This window comes from Dama dama, chromosome 21 (genome assembly GCF_033118175.1).
Source record: "Dama dama isolate Ldn47 chromosome 21, ASM3311817v1, whole genome shotgun sequence".
NCBI lineage: Eukaryota > Metazoa > Chordata > Mammalia > Artiodactyla > Cervidae > Dama > Dama dama.
In genome coordinates, this window is record NC_083701.1 from 29,312,732 (window position 1) to 29,335,509 (window position 22,778).

General features: G+C 38.7%; 1 protein-coding gene across 1 annotated transcript in view; it reads right to left on the reverse strand.

Moving 5' to 3' along the window:
* Window positions 1-1,135: 1,135 nt before the first annotated feature.
* LOC133042622 (cytochrome P450 7B1) overlaps window positions 1,136-22,778 on the reverse strand; it is a 172,646-nt gene continuing 151,003 nt past the window's right edge. Inside the window, exons 5-6 of the mRNA XM_061123388.1 lie at window positions 15,060-15,235; window positions 1,136-7,000 (exon numbers count right to left, since the gene is read on the reverse strand). Of these exons, the coding sequence (XP_060979371.1) occupies window positions 6,713-7,000; window positions 15,060-15,235 (464 nt within the window). The 3' untranslated portion in view covers window positions 1,136-6,712. The remainder of the gene's footprint in view (window positions 7,001-15,059; window positions 15,236-22,778) is intronic.

Here is a 22,778-nt window from a genome sequence, read left to right on the forward strand (position 1 = left end):
CAGCATAGCCATTGAGTATTTTTTCCCCCTATTCAACTATATCCTGAGTAGAAAATGCACAGTATTACCCCACATGACCATGGATAATGCCAGACAGTTCTGCAAAATTATTGTTTATTTAGTAAGTGTGTTTTAGAGTAAAACTGAAAGCCAAGATGATGATTTCATAGATTGTCCATTTAACGACATAATTGACCCTAAGTGTTCAACCATACTGAACTGCCTAGTTCCAATGAACAGAAACACCCTCAGAGTCCAAGGCAGTCCTTTAAAACATGAATGAATTGTTCCTTAGGAAAGCCAAGAGTCCCAGAGAAGCGCTGTATGTATGGTGACTGAAGGAGCCACATTTCATCAACACTCTTCTGTGTTCTGTGTTTTATTTACAGCATTTCATCTCGTGAATACACAGAATACTGTCCAAATATTACTCAACTTCATTCACTATCTGTGATAAAGTGATCTACAGAAAACAAAGACCACGTCTCTTTTGTGTAGAGAGAAACAGATTCTCTCCCATTCTTGTTTTCTTATACATCTCTCCACAGAATCATAGTCTGTAATCATAATCTATTATTAAGAACAGCAGCCTAGCAAGGTCAACCTCATTAAAATAAAGTTTAAAAACCTATTAGTCACTGATATTCTTGTATCTGTTTTTATTTCCCACATAAACACGTGAAACTATACTGAAAAATGGGCTTCCCCGGTAGCTCAGCAGTAAAGAATACACCCACAATGCAGGAGACACAAGAGACATGGGTTCAGTCTCTGGGTTGGGAAGATCCCCTGGAGAAGGAAATGAGTGGCAACCCACTCCAGTATTCTTGCTGGGAAATTCCATGGACAGAGGAGCCTGGCAGGCTACAGTCCATAGGGTCACAACGAGTTGGACACAACCGAAGTGGCTGAATACACACGCGTGCATACTGAAAAATGTTCTGAATGTAACAATTAATGTTCTTTCATTGAAAATATGAGAAAATAAGAATTATATGTATGTGGTGGGGAAAGATGAGGGTTTGAGGATCTCCAGACAGTAAAATTGTTTCCCAAATCATTTACTAACTGTAATAAAATCTTCTGTCACCCAACATGCTCCTAGTAGGGAAATAAGGAGACAGTCATTCACCTGTGCTTTAAAAGTTAGTTTATTGGCTCATTGCATATTAAAAAAAACACACATTAAATTGACTTACAAAGCATTTGCATTTCTTACCTAATATCTTTTCAAGATAATTTGCTTCCTCATAAATCCACCTATACACCATTTTAACATCAAGAATATTAAATATTTAGGATTTCTTTTTACAATATAGAGACTCTTCTGCTTAAAAAATACTTTAAAATGTTAAGTGTTGTCAAATTACTCCTTTTAAAAATTGTTCAGTAGAGATTTTCACAAATTAATCTTACTCAAGAAAATATTATAAACAAAGTAAACATTTAAACCAAATATTTCCAACACCAATGATCACTGACTCAGATTAACACTCTGAAATAGAGTAAGTAATAGAAACATTAGAGAGTTTTATGTGATCACCCACTGTAATTTAAAATAATGCTACAGGGAACTTAATCTTGGCTTGCTAACTTTTTCCTAATTGAGTATGTGAATATGAATACCTAATAATGCAACTCGGTAAATAATGGCTTGCAATACTGGCAAATTTAATAGGTTAAATCAGTGTACATTCTCAGGGCATATAATTCTTGTTTTAAAATTACTGATGTTATTTTATACTAAGATCAAAACCTGGATAATTTTTGTGCTTTGATCTTTGAAATTGTTTTAAGATTCCATGGTTCAATTAGAAGGATTAGCTTATAGAAAGGCTACTCAAATTATTTTTCATAAGAAAATAAACTGAGGTAATCATGCAAATTTTGAGCATCGAAGCTCCTTTGCCTTAGATTTGTGACCCAAACTTAATGATAAAATGGACAAATTATAATGAAGTGTGTCAGGAAGGCCAAACAAGGCAGATAAAAGTTCCCAAATAGGCTGCTTACCAACACTGTTTACTTAGTGACAAATAGCTTTTTCCTGAATATCTTCAGAGCGTTTAGTTTTTGCTAAATGAGTGCCTCAGTTGGTCACTGATATAAAATAATACTGCCAGTCATTCATTTTCTTTAATTTGACATTTAGAGGAAGGGCTATAAAAATGAAAAGGGTGGGTTTTTACTATACGTAAAATACAGTTTTTAAAGAAATTCTGATGCCTCAGTGACTGTATTTTGTTTTGGACATCTTTAACATATAATCTCAATACTGGATGTATATGTTTTGTTGTATCTAATTAGGCACATAGTAATTTCTCATTGCAGAACACTAATTTGGAATGAGTGATGGGAGGTCAGTTAGAACTAGTGTTGAATCAGAATTTTAAAACAGTTTTAGGAAGACAAATTTATGACAACTACATTTATAATCAATTAGTTGGGTATATATTGCTTTCTCTAATAAACTGTGTGTTCTTGAAGAAGGGTAATCCAGTGAATAGTATCAATCTAAGAGGAAATGCTCAATAAATGTTTGACTGAATAAATGAATAATCATTTAACCAATAACAAAAAATGCTTCCCTTAAACAAATATATACAAACAGTTTTTAATTTAAAAGGCTCAGCATTGTCAAAGTATCTCCTTACAACTTTACATTTGGATATTGCATTACACTTTTCAAAATAAGTTCACACATCTTACTGTGTTCAATCCTCATAACGAACCCTGGCATCCAAAGGCCTTATTATTTTTATTTTGCAAATATGGAAACTGAAACACTGAGAGGCAAAGTGACTTGTTGATAATAGTAAATCAATTATGTCATAGCTAAATTTCATGTCTTTTAACTTATTCTCTATGACATTTGTTCTATTCATAGACAATCTTTAATGACCAGATTTAAGCCTGTCACAATACTCCATCCATTGCTTTTATATAATATTTCCACTCTAAACTCCTTTCCCTATAAATTAAGCAGAAATTAGAATGGAATGCTTTTCTGTGCTCTCCCTGCTATGGCAGCACAGAAGTGTGCTACTAAGATGAATTTTACAATCTGGAGGTCTCCACATCAGGCAATATGGTGGAATAGATGTCCTAGTACAAAAGGAATGGGCTCTCCTTTGTGACAGGACAGGATAAAGGTTGCAGCCCGAGGGGGTGGGGCATGTGTGCGTGCATGTGTGTGTTTGTTTAATCCAAGACCTGTGCACAAAGGCAAGAACTTGCAGAGGCAACATCTTCAGTAAGTGACTAGGAAGTAACCTCACTCCCAGAGGACTGGGTATTCTTGCTTATCTCTACTCATAGGGTTGCAATCTGGCTGACTTAGGGCTGCTGCTGCTGCTGCTGCTAAGTCGCTCAGTCGTGTCTGACTCTGCGACCGCATAGACGGCCGCCCACCAGGCTCCCCCTCCCTGGGATTCTCCAGGCAAGAACACTGGAGTGGGTTGCCATTTCCTTCTCCAATGCGTGAAGGTGAAAAGTGAAAGTGAAGTCGCTCAGTCGTGTCCGACTCTTAGCGACCCCATGGACTGCAGCCCACCAGGCTCCCCCTTCCCTGGGATTCTTCAGGCAAGAGTACTGGAGCGGGGTGCCGTTGCCTTCTCCGTGACTTAGGGCGAGAACCCACCCTATCTATGCAGTTTCCCACGTGTGCGTGCTCAGTCACTTCAGTCGTCTCCGACTGTTTGCGACCCGATGGACTGTAACACGCTAGTCTCCTCTGTCCATGGGATTCTGCAGGTAAGAATACTGGAGTAGGTTGCCATTCTCTTCTCCACCCAGGGACTGAACCCGCATCTCCTGTATTGGAGGTGGATTTGTTACCCCTGAGCCACTGGGGAAGCCCATGTAGTTTCCCATCCCCTCTCAAAATACTCAAGGTGAAATTTTAAATTGATCTGAATTTGAGAGATTAATTTCACAGCAGCTAGGTGAAAGCAAACACAAATTTTCTCTGGAGGTGTGAACTTTAAATTCGGGTCTTAAAAAAAATTCCAGACATAAAATTCCAAAGAACAAGTCCAGTAAACAAGCAATTCTGAGGAAGAGCTAAAAGAAAAACAAACTACAGGATCAGACCCATAAAACACTGATGATGTGGAAATACCAGATATGAATATAAGTTTCTTAATATAGTTTTAAAATGAAAGAAGATACTGAGTATATGATGAAGGAACAAAATACTGTCAAAAATGACCGGGCAGATAGGAGGAACAAAAGGTTACATTCTCAAATTGAAAATGTAACCACTAAATTTATGAGATGAAGGGGAATTGAAATTCCGAAAGCTGACAAATTGACGGCTGGCACCCTGGCTCAGATCAGCTCTGGAGACCCCATAGAAGGGAGAGGGTGGTAAGGACCTGAGCATGAAACACAAGTCTAGAGCATCTCAGAGAATGAAGGCTGTCATGGACTGTGTGTCTGTGTGTGCAGGTGTGGGCGGGTGGTGCTGACAACAGGGCTTGTGGCAGCCCAGAGCGGAGGGTGGGGCATGCAGTAGTGAGAGGATGGGTGCGGGCAAGAGTTTTAGGTTCTGCTTTGGCCTTTCCCCCAAATTAACTGTCCCACCAACATGGTTTCCATCACTGGGTGAATAGAGCATTGAAACATCGTGGGTACACATTCTGAGATACTATACAGTAGTTAGAAGCAATAGATCAAATACATATAAAGTAATATGGATATACCTTTAAAGTATAGTGCTTAGTAAAAAATTAAGAAGAATATGATGTATAGAATAGACATTTATAAAAATTAAAAAACACATGCACCCAAGATAATAACATATGTTTTATAAAAACACCTACAAATAAACAAACACATTAGAATATTTCCTGATGATGGGGAAGGGTATAATGGTAGGGATTAGGGATAGAATAGAATGAGTAAATAAAGCCTTGTTTGGGCCAATTATAATTGTGTACCGTGAACTAAGGGGTATAAGGCATGTGATCACTCAATCCTATGAACCTGAGGTTAAAATAAAAAGGCAGAAGAAACAAACCCAATGGATGAGTTAAAGAGCAGAATAAACTGAAAGCGATACAAAGATCCAAAGAAATGGCCTAGAATATAAATTAGAGATAAAAAAAATACAAGGAGAAACGGTCAAACAACATGGACTATAAACAAGACACAGAGCTGAAAGAGGAAATATTCAAAGAGAGGATGACTGTGAACATTCTACGCTTGATGAAAGACATCATGGCATGCAAGCACAATAAACAGAAACTAAGAACATCAAAGACAAAGAGAGCATGTTAAAGCTGTCAGAGAAAACAGGCAGACTGCCTACTGAACAATTAAACCGAATGAAGGTTCACCTCTTAACAACATGAGATATCAAAACAGGAAACAAGGCAAACGCAGGAACGAGGACAAAAAGGAAAGCATCGTCAAACTGGCAAAAACAAAGTTGACTGACAGACCTTCACTAAGGAGCGTTTAGTGCATGAACTTCAGGAAGGAGAAAAATAGATGCTAGAAAAGCTATTTAGCTACTAAATACGATTCAGTATTTTATAATGTTATTTTAAAGATAAATTTCCTTTTCAAAAACGAAAGCACATTTCTGAAATACTAGAAGTTTCAATGAAATAACTAAAAGTTATAACTAGAAGTTCCCATGAAATAACTGGGCTTATTTACCTGCCTAAGTTGAATGACAGACCATCATTTGGCAATCTGATATTAGCAATCTTTGAACCATCCAGCTGATGCTACATTTTGGCATATGGAATTATACTGCATTACATAATGCTGTAATTCAAACACTACAAATCAAATCCCAGTCCAAGAGGTGAGGCGTCAAGAACAAATACTGCTATCTAGTTTCTCAGCTAACATAAATCGAAGCATTTGGGAAAGTTAATTACAAAACGGCATAACCCTTACAGTTTACACTGGAGTCAAACGCTATAATCAATCCTGTAATGATCTCAACATTTACTCCTACAATAAACCTAATATTAATGTCTAGGGCAATTGCTGTATATATAATAGGTTTTGTGTGTTCTTATACTGATAAATCTTATCAGTATCTAACTTGAACATGAGTAGCCTTATATAACAAGAAATTTTGTTCTACTGAGCCACAGTATACAAAGTAATAAAGTACGTTTATGGGTGATTAAATATTGAAGTGAAGTTGAAGCATTTAATCTACCGCAAACCTCATTTAATGCAAACGTACCCCAGCAATATAGATATTATTGATATTATACTTGAAGGGAACATTTTCATCTAGTGTATCTCATGGAAATTTAATTTCCTTCTTCTCTGAGAACTTGGAATTTGTTAGACTGTGTTCATTTACAGCATAAATTTCCATTATTACATAAAGTATATTTTTACATATTATAGAAGAATTTGTGACTTAACAAAATCCCACAGTGTCAGATCTATTACTGTGAAGGCGCACTTACAATGACATTTGCAAATCACAATATGTAGAAACTTAAAAAATTACTTTAAATTTATCATTATGTTGATTTTGATGTCCATTTTCATGCTACCATCTTTTTTTTTTATGATCAGTTTTGTGATCAAGTACAGATGGGACTGATCTCAGATCAAATAGAAATTGGCATTTTTAAAATAAACAAAGCAATTACACTTGAAGAAATTAAAAACAAATAGATGAACTGAGGACATTTAGGTTAGTTTTCTAGATAGATTTCTTTCCTTTCCTTTTAGCTTAAGATTTTATTTTGTACCTAAATGAAACATCAGAGTCTGGGTAAGGAATACCAAACAAAAAGCGGCTATAGTTTAGTTCTAAGGGCTTATTATCAATTATTTCTAAATCAAAGTAAGTTAAAAGCACAACCAACAATTGCTTTATTTCAACCATTGCCAAAAATCGGCCTGGACATTTGCTGACTCCCAATCCAAATGGCAAGTGGTAATACTTCAGCTTTTTCCCTCTTTTAAAAAAGGCAGTTTTCTTCTTACCATTTTCTGTAAAACGATCAAACCTAAACTCCTGTAAAGAAGAAAACAGCATGTTAAAATAAAAACTTTTCATGAAAAAGTTTGAGTTCAGTTCACAAGGATGCTAGCTCTCCTTGCCCATCTTAAAAGGTTTCTTTCAATCCAGCAAACACCAGGAAATAAAACTTAACTAAGTGCAAATCAGGTATGAACTTTCAAAAATCTCCAATGTTATTAGATATTTACTCCTCTCATATCAAACAGAAATCCAGACTCTTCTGTAGGACTTTTCTTAACATTTTTTTCCTATGCTAAGAATAGAGGAAGTATTTCTGCTTTTGTTCTCTAAGATGGGTCTCGACTTAATGATACCAGAAATACCAAGGTTGGGTGGAAAGGGAAGGGCAAGGCCTCCATGGTTACTAGGGAATAGTGAATTCCACTGACCAGAGAGGCTGCTACAGATGAACAAGTAGGATGAGTTTAGGATTCAGTGCTTATGTTTGGATGAAACAGATATAAAATAATAAGATTCACATTAAGCACTAGAAAAGAAGAGCACTAAGATACAAAGTCTGTCTGGATTGCTTTTCGATGTTTTATTGACTTTCTTCTATGACTGTTCTCTTTAGAATGAGTGCTCCTTGGGTTAACTCTCTTGGTTTCTGATATGTTTTCATAAGTAAGTTATATTATTTATTACAGAAAATTATGAGACTGGTTTATGGAAGGTGTTTGGTCCGCCATCTTAATTTACTCTCCGTTGAGTTTCTGAGGACACTGAGTGACCTTATTTCAGCCCATGGTAAATTACACCATTGATTAGATTAATGCACGTGGCATGCATGACAACAACGAAGTCTGTCCTGTATGCCGTGCTCATTAGCATTAGACCTGCTCAGTACACAACTTTGCTATGAACTATGAAGCCAGAGGCAAAGAAGCAGGTCAGACCGAAGGCATTCAGATTATAGCAAAAACCCCACAGTACACAGATAGATTCTGAATCTATCAAATGATCTAATTTTCTCGCTCAATGCCAATATTCATGTCGGTGAAACCATTTCCTTTAAAAACATTGGTTTTACTGTCATTTACCTAGGATACTGATCTTGATAACTAATTAAGCTTTTAAAACACATCGTGGGTAGTTTCTATTCCACTTCTGCCCCCTAAACTTGCAAGCTGATGAGATCATAATGGGAAAATTAATCTGCATCAGAATGCAGGCATATTTTGCCATAGATAGTTCTGGGATGTATCTGAATAGGATCTACCAGTGCTAACCTACAAATACCTGTCCATCCTTGTAGCATGGATAAGGACATTCTCTGTGGACATTGACTCTGTTACTGGAGATGGAATTACAACTTGGCACTGTATCTCAGTAAATCTTTTTTCGTTATTGGAGCCCAGGCCTGCCTGCCTGAGTTCAAAACTGCTGCTTCCTCCTTTTCACTGACCAATCTAAGATCATGCTCTTCTCAAGAATTCTTTGCCTATGCCAAACCAGTGGATGTCACTTTTACATTTGAAAAGCTCTCACTGCAGTCAGTCTCATAGTTTAAGTCAGAATATACAGAAGGAAAATTTAGCTTGAGCTATGACTTCATAGTATGCTGATATCATAAATAAGCCAGATACTGTTATGGCATTTCGATTTTCCTCTGTATACATGGATATACAGCTGAGAAGCCACAGTGACCAACAAAAAAATGCCTCCCCCTCCCCTGCCACCTTCAGTGAGTACACATGCAACTCCCTCAGACTTCTAGTCAACCAGTAATATCACTTGTCCAGTTTTCCATCACCTCCCAGTCAATTTCCTCACAATAAATATCACAGAAATTCCTATTTAGTTGTTTATATTATGGAGCAAGAAAGGAAAAGGCCAATTTCTTTCGTTCTGTGGCTACCATCAAGCTCAAAGGGAATATGGGCATACGTAGCCTTTTTTTTTTTTTTTTTTGATGTGGACCATTTTCAAAACCTTTATTGAATTTGTTACAATACTGCTTCTGTTTTATGTTTTGGTTTTTTGGCCATGAGGCATGTGGGATCTTAGCTCTATAATCAGGGATCAAATCTGCACTCCTTGAATTGGAAGGTGAAGTCTTATCCACTGGCCTGCTGGAAAAGTCCCCATAAATAGCTTTTTGAGTTAAAATTTGTTTTCAGTCTGTTTCCCATTGCCAGGGCATGGAGAACCTGAGCAGGTTCCATGTTACTAGAAAGGGCTTGTGACAGCTGCTAGAAATATAGTCTTTTTTTTTTTTTTAAAGAAGGGGTGTAATAGTCTCACTTCAGAGATTCTGAGGTCACAGTGACATAGAACAAAAAGTCAGGAAGCTTGAGATGCCTTGATCTTTGATCAGGAACACAATGAAAACAGGATCCATCATGTGGCAGTACACTACCATCACAGTTCAGTGCTACACAATTAAGGGACCATTAAATGCAGTATTATTCAATGGATGAAAAGAGAGAAATCCCAAGAGACGAGCGTTAGGCACCGAGATTCCCCACGGCTCTTCTGCTGATTGTCTACTCCTCCACTGGTTGCTCCCTATCATCATTCTTCCGTATGAGACCTATTGAGGCACCCACCATGGTGATCACACTGCTCCGGCCTCTGACTGATTCAGGACAGGGTATGTGGACCAGTCTCTCAGGGCTACAAGTGAAGAGTCTACGGTGCCATCTGGGAGAACATCCCTTCTCAAAAAGAAGGAAAGACACAATGAAACGGTTCATCACTCTTCCTTCTATGGATCTGGTTATATGAGAATAAGATCCCTGCAAAGCTGCAGCTATTCTGTCACCAGGCTGAAAACGAAACTAACCCACAGGAGATGACAGAGCCAAGAACTCCCAAGAGATGAGACTCGTCACACTGTCTTATTTATCTCCATATTTTCAAAGTCCCCACCAGAGTGCTATGCACATAGTGAGGTTCCATATATGTTTGTTGAATTAATGAATAAATACATGACAATAAAGTATATTTTAAAAGCAATCTTCAAGCTTTTGAAGAAAACAGAGATATTGAATGAGTAAATAAAGACGGGGAGAATGAAGAGTAGATGAATATTCAAATAGAAAATGTTTACAAATAGAAAGTGGTATAATATTTAGTGCTAGAAATAAAGATTGGGTAGACGATACAATTTCCTGGATAGAGAAGAATTTTGGGTCTGAGTGACTGAGGAACATTGCATAACACCCTAATCTGAGTTCTCCAAATTTTATGTTTAGTTCAAGTCAACAGCTTTTTTTTTTAAGCATTTCCAGCATGTGAAGGAAGCACTAAAGTTTAAAAAGGCATAGAGACTTCCCTGGTGGTCAGTAGTGGTTAAGACTCCATGCCTCTAATGCAGGGGTGTGGGTTTGATCCCTGGTTGGAGAACTAAGACCCTACATGCCATGTGGTATGGCCAAGAAAATATTTCTAAAAAGTAAAGGGCATAAAACATAGTCTTGTTGGAGTAGTTATAGGTGTTCATATCCATATGATCAGCTCTTGTATTCACTCAATTCATCATTTTGGGTTTAGGAATCTGGATTAGATAAAAGATATGACTTCCTAGAAATAAAAACTGTCACTATTTTGAATGTATGACTAAGAGGCTGCAAACTTGCCCTGGTTTATAGCCAGACCTCCTGGGAGCAAGATGACTAAGTACAGAGATTTCTTTTTTTATCTCCGTGACTTGGATTCCAATCAGAGGTATGCTGTGGCCAGTTTGTACCAGCAAGAAAGTACATACACATCTCTCCCCCACACTGTGTTCAGGGTCTTCACGTTGGTAGCAGGAAATCAGTGAAGATGAGAGCATTTACACCATGACAATTGACAAAATCAGGGTTTTGCAGCGTGCTGGTTCACCAGCACATTGCTGGTTCCAACATGGTAGGAATGCTAGTGTCAGTTCCCTGGCGGAGCAGAAATCCTCTCAACACAGAGCACGTGATTATGAGAACACAGCTGCATCATAAGAACAAATCCCTAAATGATAAACTCTTAAGGACAGGGGCCTTTGTTATATCTATATCACCCACTATGCCTATCAACGTGCTTTCTGGATAGTAGATGCTCAACATAGGTTTGTTTCCTTGAAACGTACTAATGGCACAATCGCTGTTCCAGTTTGAGAGACACAAAATCATTAAGACTTGTTTCCACATTTGTCATGATCTATGTATTTTAATAACAGTGACAATAATCCAAAGAATATTGATGAAACAATTTTGACAGTAATTTAGAATTTTTTCAAGGGCTTTCAAATTCATTTATCATTTTTTAATCCCTACACCTCTGAGAAGTAGATTGGGAAGGCTTGCATGACATTAACTCAGAGCTTTGGGGTTGGTAGGGGGTACTCCAATGGCTTTGTAATTACTTTGTTTCACTGTGTTCTTCTTTAGAGGCTATTTAGTTATAGAAATGTATCACCATCTAAAATGTTGGCTATTTCTTCCCTATGGGCCAGCTTCCCTTTATACCTTAGCACCTCCACAGAGAAACCAACCAATACATTTGGTCTTCTCCATGGCTCTACTTTTTTTTTTTTTTCTTTTTTTTCTTTTTGTTTTGTTTGTTTGTTTTTTTCCATGGCTCTACTTTTGGATGCTTCATTCTGCCAGAAAAGTAATCATCACTATTTACTAATTACTTGAAAGCCAGTGGCTAGAATTCTGGCTGACAATTGACATAAATTTGAGGAAGCCTTCAGAAAATTTTAAAGGTACCCATTTAAAAAGGTACCCATTCCGAGTTAATTAAGAGATCATCCAGACTTTCTTGGGTGGCATTTAGATGGATAAAGAAGGAAGAAGAAAGAACTGGGGAGGAGGGTTTCCTTTGTTCTCTCCCACTGTTTTAAATTTCACTTTCCAATCTGTTTTCCCACATTAGCAAGTGCCACCTGACAGGTTAACATCACAATAAGCTAAGGAACCCACATTTAGGAAAAAATAATTCTCAATACAGATTACATGCTGGTAGCCTACAGGCCCAATTACGTCTCCAAACATTTTTTGTTTAGTTCACGTTGCATTTTAGACCTTAATTTTTTCAAACATTTAAAAATTCTAACCTTCACCCAAAAGTCTGTTTTTGAAGTTTAAAAAACTAATAATAAAAATGACTTGGTTACATAGACAAGGTCTATGTGCTTGTAAGAACTGAGGGTTGGTTCAGAAGCAGCCAAATGATCTCACAGGCCTCCTGGGCGGTCCTTTCACCAGAGTTTTTAACCACTCCCAATGGTACTGCAATATTTACACACAAGCCACCTCATCTATTGGCTCTAATTAGGTCCAGGACACATTTGAGTGTGCGGTCTCTGCAGTGATTTAACATTTTAACTGAAATATAATTTCACTTTCAGAACACTCACCCATCTCAGCACTTCCTATTTACTTCCTTCTCTGGGTACCCTCCTGCGTGCCAGGCACTGAGAAATCACAGAAGGTTGAGGACAGGGTCTCTCCCCTCCGGGAACTTACAGGATATGGGCACATGAGCGAACAAGTCACTGCAAGATCCCATGGGGTGTGCCCCCTAACACAGGCTACACAGGCCACAGAGCGAGCGGCGGCAGATTCTCTGAGGAATGATGTGGAAATCAGGGACACTGTCAAAGATGCTGATTAAGAGTCTTGTGAGGTCAACTGGAGTCTCTCAGTAGACAAGTCAAGAGGGACATTCAACAATAGAGAGATGTGTGAGGAAAGACATGGCCTACTTTTAGAATGTAATATTCCAGGGTCTCTTGGGCTTGAGCATCCTGAAACCATGCCTCACTGGTCAGGAGGAACCCATCTTGTGCTGAGGATTCTCAGTCTCCACCTTCTCCAAGAATAACTATAATTATATCTGGAGTTCATCTTCTCCATGATTTTGGCCTAACAGTTGGTGGTTGTTTTCTGTATCTAAGGAAGGCCAGGTCTTCCTATATCTGTAGGGTACCAAAGTCAGGCAGTGAGGAATATGAGCCTCTGATAAGCTCCTCGGACAATGCTGTCAGTGACAAATAACCAAGGACAGAACTTTCCAGAATTTTCTTCTCTTTTCTTACTCTTAGCACATGATGGTTTGGGGATGGGCATCTGTTCTATGAGCATTGATAGCATCTACTTATTGCTATCCTAAGTTATTAAGCACAATAGAAATCAACCCACGAGCCTGAGAGGAGTGAGTGCTCAATAAATGTTTATAGAATGAATGATTATGTAAGACTTTGCCAAACACATAAAATTGGTTCTGCCCCATACCATTTTTTTTCTGTGCCAGTAGCTATCACATTTCACCATTCCACAACTAATTTCAAGAGAACAATATCATAACAAAAATTAGCTAGTTGATTTTAACATTAGTCAGGCATAACTAACTAATGGTAAGTCTGGTAAATAGTATAGAATGCTCATCAAGTCAAGTTAGAGCTGTCCTAATGATGCTAACTCAGGGTTCACAGGACTGCAATTTTGTTCTTCCCACCAAATGAGTATGAGGCAAACCCTTCTGACTACTATTTATTATGTATAGTTTGGGGATTGTGATTTAGCTTTGAACAGAAAAAATATAATTGAGCACACTTCCAATGTTTACCTTTGATACTGGGTTGACTAAAAATTTTGTTCAGGTTTTTCCATAAGATGTTTAACTTCTTAAAAGTCTAACCCATGAGTCTAACTCATGGGGGTAAGGTTGGGGATACAGAGGCGGAGGAGCCCAGAGATTCTTAATGACAGTTGTGGTTGGGGAAACATTTATTATTTGTTGATGACTTGAATGTAGATTTTACTATCATGACATGAATGATAAATTTAATGACAGTGGAATAATCACAAAATAAAAATACAAAGTGGAAATTAAATTAAAAATTGTAGATAGAAATGAAACTAATTTCAAATTTTGAAGTATTTTTCAAAGATTTGCTATTTACTTGCTTTATTTATTGAACACCTAACTATGTGTGGAATTTTTTTTTTTTATATATATTTACAAACGTGGAGATGAAGCTTGTTGTCTGAACAGTGTTCATTCACTCACTAATAGCCACCTTCTGATTTGCCATGATTAGTTAAATAAGACCTCTTCTGAAACACACAGAAACTATATGTATATTCTCCCCTCACTTAGGAAATTTTGTCTTTGCTGATGAAATAAATGGAAACTATCTAAAAAAAAAATGCAAACTATCTCATTGCATTTGAAGTCTGTCCCTTTCTAATTAATTTCCAAAATTCAACCAGATTTTAAACCAGCCTGGCTGTCAAACACCTTAAAAACTGGGTTTAGAAGTGGTTCGGCTCTAAACTGCTCAGAAAGTGCATGGAAGTTTCTCTCTGAAACATGGCATTTTACATATAAAAACCACTGCAGCAACAACCTGACTCCCTGGGAAGCAGAGGCAGAAGATGACTGCTTGCAATTTGCATGCAGGTGGTGAACCTCTGAAGTGGTATTAAGGGATGAGCCAGGGTGGATTAATTTCCAGTCTTTGATATTCATTAACTCCAGCTTCAGAAAAAAATACAAGGAGATGACACAATTACCCTCAGAGCTTCACCCGTGAGCAGCAGCTTTACAATCTCAAGTTCACAGTGCCATCCTAATTGATCAAGAAGGGGCACATGCCTTCAGTAAGAGGTGAAAAAGTAGAGAGCTTAACTAAAGCAGGGACGGTATCAGACTCTGGGACAGTCAAGCCCACACTGGAAACACTTAGAACAGTCTACCATTGTTTATTCTCTAAGTGACCTGTCAACAGCTAGCCCTCCACGGTTTTGTAACACATCTCTGCCAGGCAAGACTTAATTTTGGCCTAAAGTGAATAGTGTCCATCGTGGTACCAATGTTCATTTCACTTGATGAAACTAGAGTTTAGTTTCTCTGTATTTTTATTTATAGATCACAAAACCTTTGAAAGAAAGGTCCTTAAGGAAAGCTCTCAGTAAATAGGATGATGTTTCCATTGGAAAGAAAAACTGGAGTCATTAAGCTCTCTCAAATTCTTTCTGGAAAAAGGCGGCAAAAGAGAGACCACGAGGGAAGGAACGTGCTTGCAGCATCTAAGAGGAGCGATGCTGGCTGGATGTTTACTTACATCTGGAGCTTCAAAGATTTCAGGGTCGTGGTGTAAGATGGGAGGAAAGATGACAACAAAGTCTCCCTTTCGCAGACAGCAGTCCTGGCTCTCTAAATGAAGTGTCAAGTCCTCTTGAACGAAACGAAAGATGCCAGAAAAGGAGCAGAGTCGCAAAACCTCGAGAACGGTACTTTCTGAAAGAAACAAGCAAGCATCATTTTTATTAAAATACAACTGCTCCTGAAAAGTACTCTCATTTAACCATCAAAGCTCATTACCAATAACTTCAATTGACAGGGAAATCCTTTTCCAATCAGCAGCAAGAGGGAGCGGATGCAGGCTCTGGATGGGAGAGGAGGGGAGGGGTGAGAAAGTGTGGGGCATTTCACAGGCAAGACACAACTGTGTTGTATTGGGACAGAAAGTCACTAATTAGGATTTTTTGTAGGAAAGATTGATCTGCAAGACAGGAAAGCTGTGTTGGGGTACACACTTTGGAAATTAAAACCATATCCCAGTTCAAGTACACCCCTGGTGAGTTATTTCACCAACCTTCTGAACAGTGATGCCTTCAAAGCCAGGCTTAGGCATTTAATATCCACTTAGGCAGTTAATAGTAAAATAATTGTAGTAGTGCTTTCTGAGACAGCTTAACACTTAATTTCTTTTATGCTAGCTGTAAATAAAATGTGAGTCAGCATTTGCTGGAATAATTTCAAAGGGAAAATACTTTTAGAGTATTCAGAAGAAAACCAGATTTCTCCGTGGCATCCAGGGAAAATAACAGCCACCATCATAACCTGGAAGATTCCAGAAGCTGAATGTCCTTGCTTTCCCAGTGGCCTTCACCTTTTGCTCCTAGCACGACAGATTTTATGGCTAATTTCCGGCAATTTATCCTGGCAGTTTGAGGAGGAATTCCTTTGGGAATAATATGCATAATTTGCATAAATCATTCTGATAGCATGCACATCAGCATGTAGCTGCTGTCTAGGTCTGCATCTCTGCCTTCATAATCAAAACTGACTATGTTTTCACCAGCCCGAATGGGTCCTAGAATAAAAAGCTTGATTCTTTCTAATCAGCAGTGTGAAAGAAGAGCTCCAAATTGAGCGTTTTCTCCCTCCTCCACATGGTAACAAATGGTTGTGTTTATGGCTTGCAGTTGAGAATCTCATACACACACACATACACACACACACACACACACACAGAGTCCAGTTTCTTAGTGTTCAGTAAAGCTCTGAAATGTAGAATGACTAATTATTAGATGATAGAAGCGGGCCACTCAGGGAGGGCTTGCATCAGCCAAACAAATAAAAATAAATGCTATTACCCGAAAATTGAAATCTATGCACAGCTTGCATGGGGATATCTAACAGCTTTCGGGACCTTCTCCCAGGAGGTTTTTCCCTAAGCATGCATTTGTCTAAAGAAATGAGGCTGCGGTCAACTCTGTGTGGCCAGTGTGGTGATTCGATGTGACGCACAGTGAGACCGTGCATATTCTTTTAGACTGCCTTCGTTATTATAATCAGGCAGAGTCAAATCGGTTTGTTGGTGATGAGGCCAGAAAAGAACTTTGGTTTTGGAACAGGGACTCTACTGCGGATAGCCACAAGGCACCTGACACGATGGATTTCAGCGGGCAGGACACCAGCGACCGGCATTTCCATGGTGCAGAGCAGGGGTCAGCTTCCCATGCGCGGCTGCTGGCTCTTGCTGAATCAACAGCAACGCAGCATCATGTTAGCTTGTGGTGTGAAATGGTAGCTGACATATGCAGCAGAGCTGGGCACCCACCCGGTCCAGTAGGGGTGCGGGAGGGAGAAATACAAAAGCACAGTAATTGCGGGCTGGCCACTGTGACGGGGCAGGCACCGAACGGTCCGAATAACACGGTCTAATCCCATTGGCTGACGTTGCTCTGGGGGAAGCGTGGCAGCTTGCGGCCACCACAGGATCACAAATGACAATCGGGCAAGCGTATCTTAGGCGGAAGTTAATCACAATAATGGAGCCCAAAGTGTGGCTTAGCGGTGGGATCGCAAATGACAAATCTGTTTTACCTTCCAGTACCAGTTATGTGCGTGAGATGAGGCCGGCTCTGGGTCTGAGCGGTCATGCGATCATCATCCGAGGACACAAGTCATGAACATTATTATCCTCAGAGGACAGGGGGCCTTCCATGGCTCTGCGTCACAAGGTATACAGACACAAAAGCCATAGCCTCGCTACCGGCCCCAGGAAGAACACGGGCAGGGCTATATGTTGAAAAGAATGACAACTGCACAATAAAAAAAAAAAAAATTGCAGCCTCGACTTGTAGTTGTCATAGTTGAGCAGACACCAGCCAGCACCACTGACAGACCAGCTGGGCCTTGGGAGGGCGTCCATGCCGCACCAGGAGGTAGAGTAAATTATCCTACACGCCAGAGCAACATCTGTTTCTGTGCTAGTGCCGAACAAACAAGGCAATTGAAAACATACCAAGGGATAACCAAGCAACAGATGAACATGACCCTCATTTTTTTCCCCCTTCTCACACTCGAGGTGCTAAACTTCATTGTACAAGCACTCCACGAAAAGAGGGGCCAGGTTGGTTTGAGAAGGTGTTGTCAGAGAGAGTTTACATATTGCCAAAATGGAAAGAGAAACCTGATAGTACTGTTATTCTTAGAATCTTCCTTCCCCCCTTCTATCTTCATTTCTTTTATACCAAAGCTAGCACTCAGTTCTCAATTCGCTCTAGAATTAAAAAAAAAAAAAAAAAAAAAAACTTTCCATACACTTATAAATATTCAGTCTTTAAACCTAATTTGCTATACTTAGTTCACATGCCTTCAAGCATTTGTCTTCCAATTTCCACTGAATAAATGCGTACTAATGAGAACTAGAGCAAGCTGCTGAGGCAAAGCTGGGTGACTTGGGTCTGGCCTGCCACCAGCTTGTGATAGGCGGGCAAATTGAGTTAAAATGAAAAGTCTTGTCAGCTGAAATTCAACATGGTAGCCAAACAGCAAGCTGTCAATCATTCCAGCCAAAACAAGGGACTGCAGGTAATAAAAGGTCATTGTGATCATTAGTGCACTTGGCTTTCATAGGCAAGTTAATTTTAATTAAATGTGATCTCTATCTGTAAATGTTTTATAAAACTTATTGTGCATAATGGGTTGTTAATTTATACTTACATTTAGCAGGTAATAGGACCCTCTACTTACTAAACGCACTGTAGAGAAATGGCTATCAAGAATGCAAATATTTGGAGGATCATTTATACCAGCCACTGCAAGGTGCCAACAATTGCAATTGTGACTATAATAAGGCTGCTGATGTTTTATGAAGAACTGAATTTTACTGACCAGTATCCCCAGGAAATTAGACTGCAGAATTCCCACAATGAACTTACAATTCTGAGCCTGCCCTGTCTCCTTCCCTTGACTAGGAGAGATTTGTTTCTCTTTGCAGGATATAAAAATATTCTGATTAAGTATCTTTTCTAAGCAAATAGCTGAGGAGTATATTGAGCTAAGAAGCGTCACAATGTGACTGGGAAAGAAAATGGTAAATAAAAGGAAACGCAGGTAGAAAAGGATATATACTCTTTCTCTTCTGCCCCAGATCTCAATTCTGGCTGTAATAATTGACAGATGATTCTCATTTGCAGATTTAAAGCGCTGAAGCCGCTTATGACAATCAATAATGCATGTTACAATGCAAACACAAACAAGCACATCCAAGTTTCTGCCTCACACTTAGGCCATGTCTGGATGTGTGGAATGGATGTACTGTGACATGGCCAGGCTGTTAATTTGGGTCATCTTAATGATTGGTGCAGACTGTCACACCATCTGATTAGCCATGGTGATCAGTGGATAGCAATGATGGCTGGAGTGAAATAACAGCCAGCCTCTGCTGAAATGGGCTGGGATGGTCTTTAAAAAGAAGGTGGACAGGAAAGGGGCTGGGGGCTCTGCAGATAGTGCTCTAGAAGAGTGAGAAATGGAGTGAGGCTACAGATGTGCATGCCAGTTTTTATGTAACTGCCTTCAAGACAGGTGAGAAGCTATTCAATAAATAAGACACTATCATCATCAGATAATCTGAAGCCAAATAACTACTTTTTGGCTCAACAATTGTATATTTTAAGTAAAGTTAAAAATAAATCTGAATCAGTACACATGCCTACTTTCACTCTGCACTGCAGACACAGTTTTTGGTTCACTGCTAAAACACAGAAATGTAAATTCAACATTCATAGAGTCAATAAACGGACTATCAAGGTCCTTCTCTGCTCAGGACACTGGGCCACTGTTATTGGTGGAAAACAGAACAGAGATTATGCATGCTCCCCAGGGTCCTACTGAAGAGACTGTTAAATTTCTAATTGGATAACTCCAACGATGGAATTCCGAAAGTCCATTTAGTTAGCAAGTTATTTTCCGTATTGGCTGAAATTTTCCTCCCTTTAGAAAACACAAAGGCAAAAAATTTTGAATCTCTCTTCTGTATGACAGCCCTTTAAAAATATTTAAAGACAATGATCGTGTCATTTTTTAATTGTACATCAGAGATGATAACGGCCTTTAACTCAATTAGTCAATGTGCCTCTTAAAATGTGGCAGAGGTGGGTGTGCGATTTCAGCTGGGAAAGTAGACAGGAACTACTTTGTCTGCCCTAGATACCACACTTCTATTAATATTTTGTTGGATGCAGACAAACAACAGATTTTTGAAGTAATATCACCATTGACTTGTGTTAAGCTTTCTGATGTCCCAGAAGTATTGGCTCTGATGGCTCGCTTACAATCACCTGAGGTGGTTTTAAAAAAATAAATACTCCATCTCAGGCCAATAGCGTCAGAACCACTGCATTAAGGAAAACCTTTACACTCATGGTTGCACATTGGAGTCCCCTTGAAAGCTTGTAAAGCCATCAGCCTGTACTTCAGATCATTGAAATCAGAACCTTTGAGGGTGGGACCAGGTTTGAGTACTTTTTAAAGCTCCGCAGATGATTCCCAAAGCAGTAGCACATGGGATCTTAGTTCCCCAAGCAGGGATCAAACCCATACCCCCTGCCTTCAAAGCACAGAGTGTTAACCACTAGACCACCAGGAAAGTTCCCCAGAACTACAGCTCTGAGCCTAAACCCTCCCTGCTGGGCCACTCGTCTCTTTCCTTATCCTATTCTTACGCAGCTGATGTTTGGACCTACGTACAATAATCTGCATTCACTTTAAATTTCCCTTTCAATCCTTTCAACACCTGTTTCCAGCATTCATTATATTATCTAGCTCTCTTTGCTTTGTGCCGAGTTGAAAACTTGATAAACATCTAAACCAATATTTTTCACTTTTTAACCACTGTCTCCTTATGTTACTGACAAAAATTCCACCACTTATTTCTGCTGTACACCTTGTGGGAGATGCCCCTCCCCCCTCCTCCGGTTGGAAATTTCTAACATGAAGTAGAATTTGTACCTCCCGTATAGCCCCACTGGAAGAGAAGATTTTGTTAAACTTTACTATTGCTGTTTAAATTATAGACACTCTTAATTTTTAAAATAACACAATTTTTAAAAATAATGAATGAGTTTTTTCAAAATAACACCCACAATTATGACAAACATAATACGTCACACTAAGATGTTAACAGTGAGGCAAACTGTGTGTGTGTGGTATATGGGTATTGTCTTTGTAACTATTCCACAAATCTAAAACTATTCTAAAATTTTAAAAAATTATTTTTATTAGGGAAAAAAACCACAAAATTATAATGTGAACCTCTAACCCCAACCTTACCCTCAAACCCAACTGCATTTGAGAATTCATGATATATATACTTGTGAAATATAATGGTCAAGGTCTCTGGTACATTTCTAGAGCATTTTTCCCTGAGTTGACAATGTTTATGGATTGGTAGGTAGACCTGACATCAGTTTCAGGCTCTGCCACTATCTATTTGTATGATTTAGATTGGTTAACTAATCTTTCTGTACCTTGTTACCCAACAATTAATGAAGATAATATACTTGAGGATTAGATAAGTTATTCTTGAATTTACTTACATGTATATAAGTAAGTCAATACTTGATGATGATGAAGTAAGCTAATAAGTCTGCTGCATAATAAAATAATAATTATTAATATTGTCATTCATACTGTCTCATCCTGAAATTAAGAATATAATTAACTCTATCACCTTCTAGCTCACATTTTCTGGTCTCTTCTATGAGCACATCACAGCTGGCTTTGATGAATCAAGATACAAAGAACTCCTCTTGCCTCTTTGTTTGGATGAATAAAAAAAAACTCCTTTTGGGACCTCCCTGGTAGTCCAGGGATCAAGAATCTCTCTGGCAAGGTAGAGGACATGGGTTTGATCCCTGGTTGGGGAACTAAGACCCCACAGGCAAGTAACCCATGCACCACAACTACTGTACATGAGTGTCACAAGGAAAGATCTCGCATGACACAACTAAGACCCTGTGCAGCAAATAACTAAATAAGTAAAAATATTTTTTAAAAACTCCCTTCCCTTTGTATGTTCTACTAATATAAAAATTCCCCTTCCTGGTTTAAAAATAAATTAGCATTCCTTTCATCCTTGCGATACTTTTTCTTACAATAATAAAAATTCAAGATATCTTTCTTTAAAGAAATTATACTTAGGATACATAAAACTCTTTTCTTAAGGAGATGAGATGCACATACACTCAGTCCATGAAGTGCACTGTAAATATTTAATTCTGTAAATCTTGCCTCTCAGCTTAGAGTTCATACTCTTCTGATAGAGATACCCATGAGACAGTTATGACTAGATGCAGAGGTCATCTGTTCTGGGACTATTCATATTAAAGAAATTGCTTCAATCTGCATTAAACTGTCATCTAGAAAAAGAAAAAAAAAAAAAGACCCGATTTTCTAGAAGATGCACTTCTAGTAATGAACAACACTGGCCTCTGCTGGTACCTGAGACTGTCATGAACAAAGTTTACCTTCTAGATCGCTGAAGGTGCTGCCTGTACTCAGGGGGATCTCCAGGCATTTGGGGTTGGTGGTGGTCCATTCATTGATGATAAGTGAATGATGAGGTCTCTACTCTAGTGATGGACTTTAATGGCCCCAGTCATGGCTCTGGAACTTGCAGTTTCTTCTGCTCGAATAAATTTAAACTTGCCTGCTCTAATGTTTTTGTTGTTCAGTCGCTAAGTCATTTCCAACTCTTTGGGATCCCATAGACTATAGACTACCATGCTCCTCTGTCCATGCTGTTTTCCAGGCAAGAATATTGGAGTGGGTTGCCATTTCCTCCTCCAGGGGATCTTCCCAACCCAGGTATCAAACCCACATTTCCTGCATTGGAAGGTGGATTCTTTACCACTGAGTCACCTGGAAAGCCCCGTCAACTCTAATAGCACAATTTTAAAATAATCTTTTCTTTGAATTAGTGAGAAGTTGAGAGTAAAAAGAGAGTTGATGAATTTCAACTAAATTGTACTGGATACAAACACATATTCCTTGAAGTTTATTTGCTTTATTTCCCAGTATATATCATCTGATTCATAAAATGCAATATAAATTACTTGAATTTATGGGAAATGCAACCTTGATCTTCATAGGAACCATAAATCTTCTACCCAGAAAATACTGTAGATCCATGTGAAAGCAACTACACAGAACTTGATGCAAATTTTGTGCATTTGAAGAAAGGGTGTTAGCTGCTCAGTCAGGT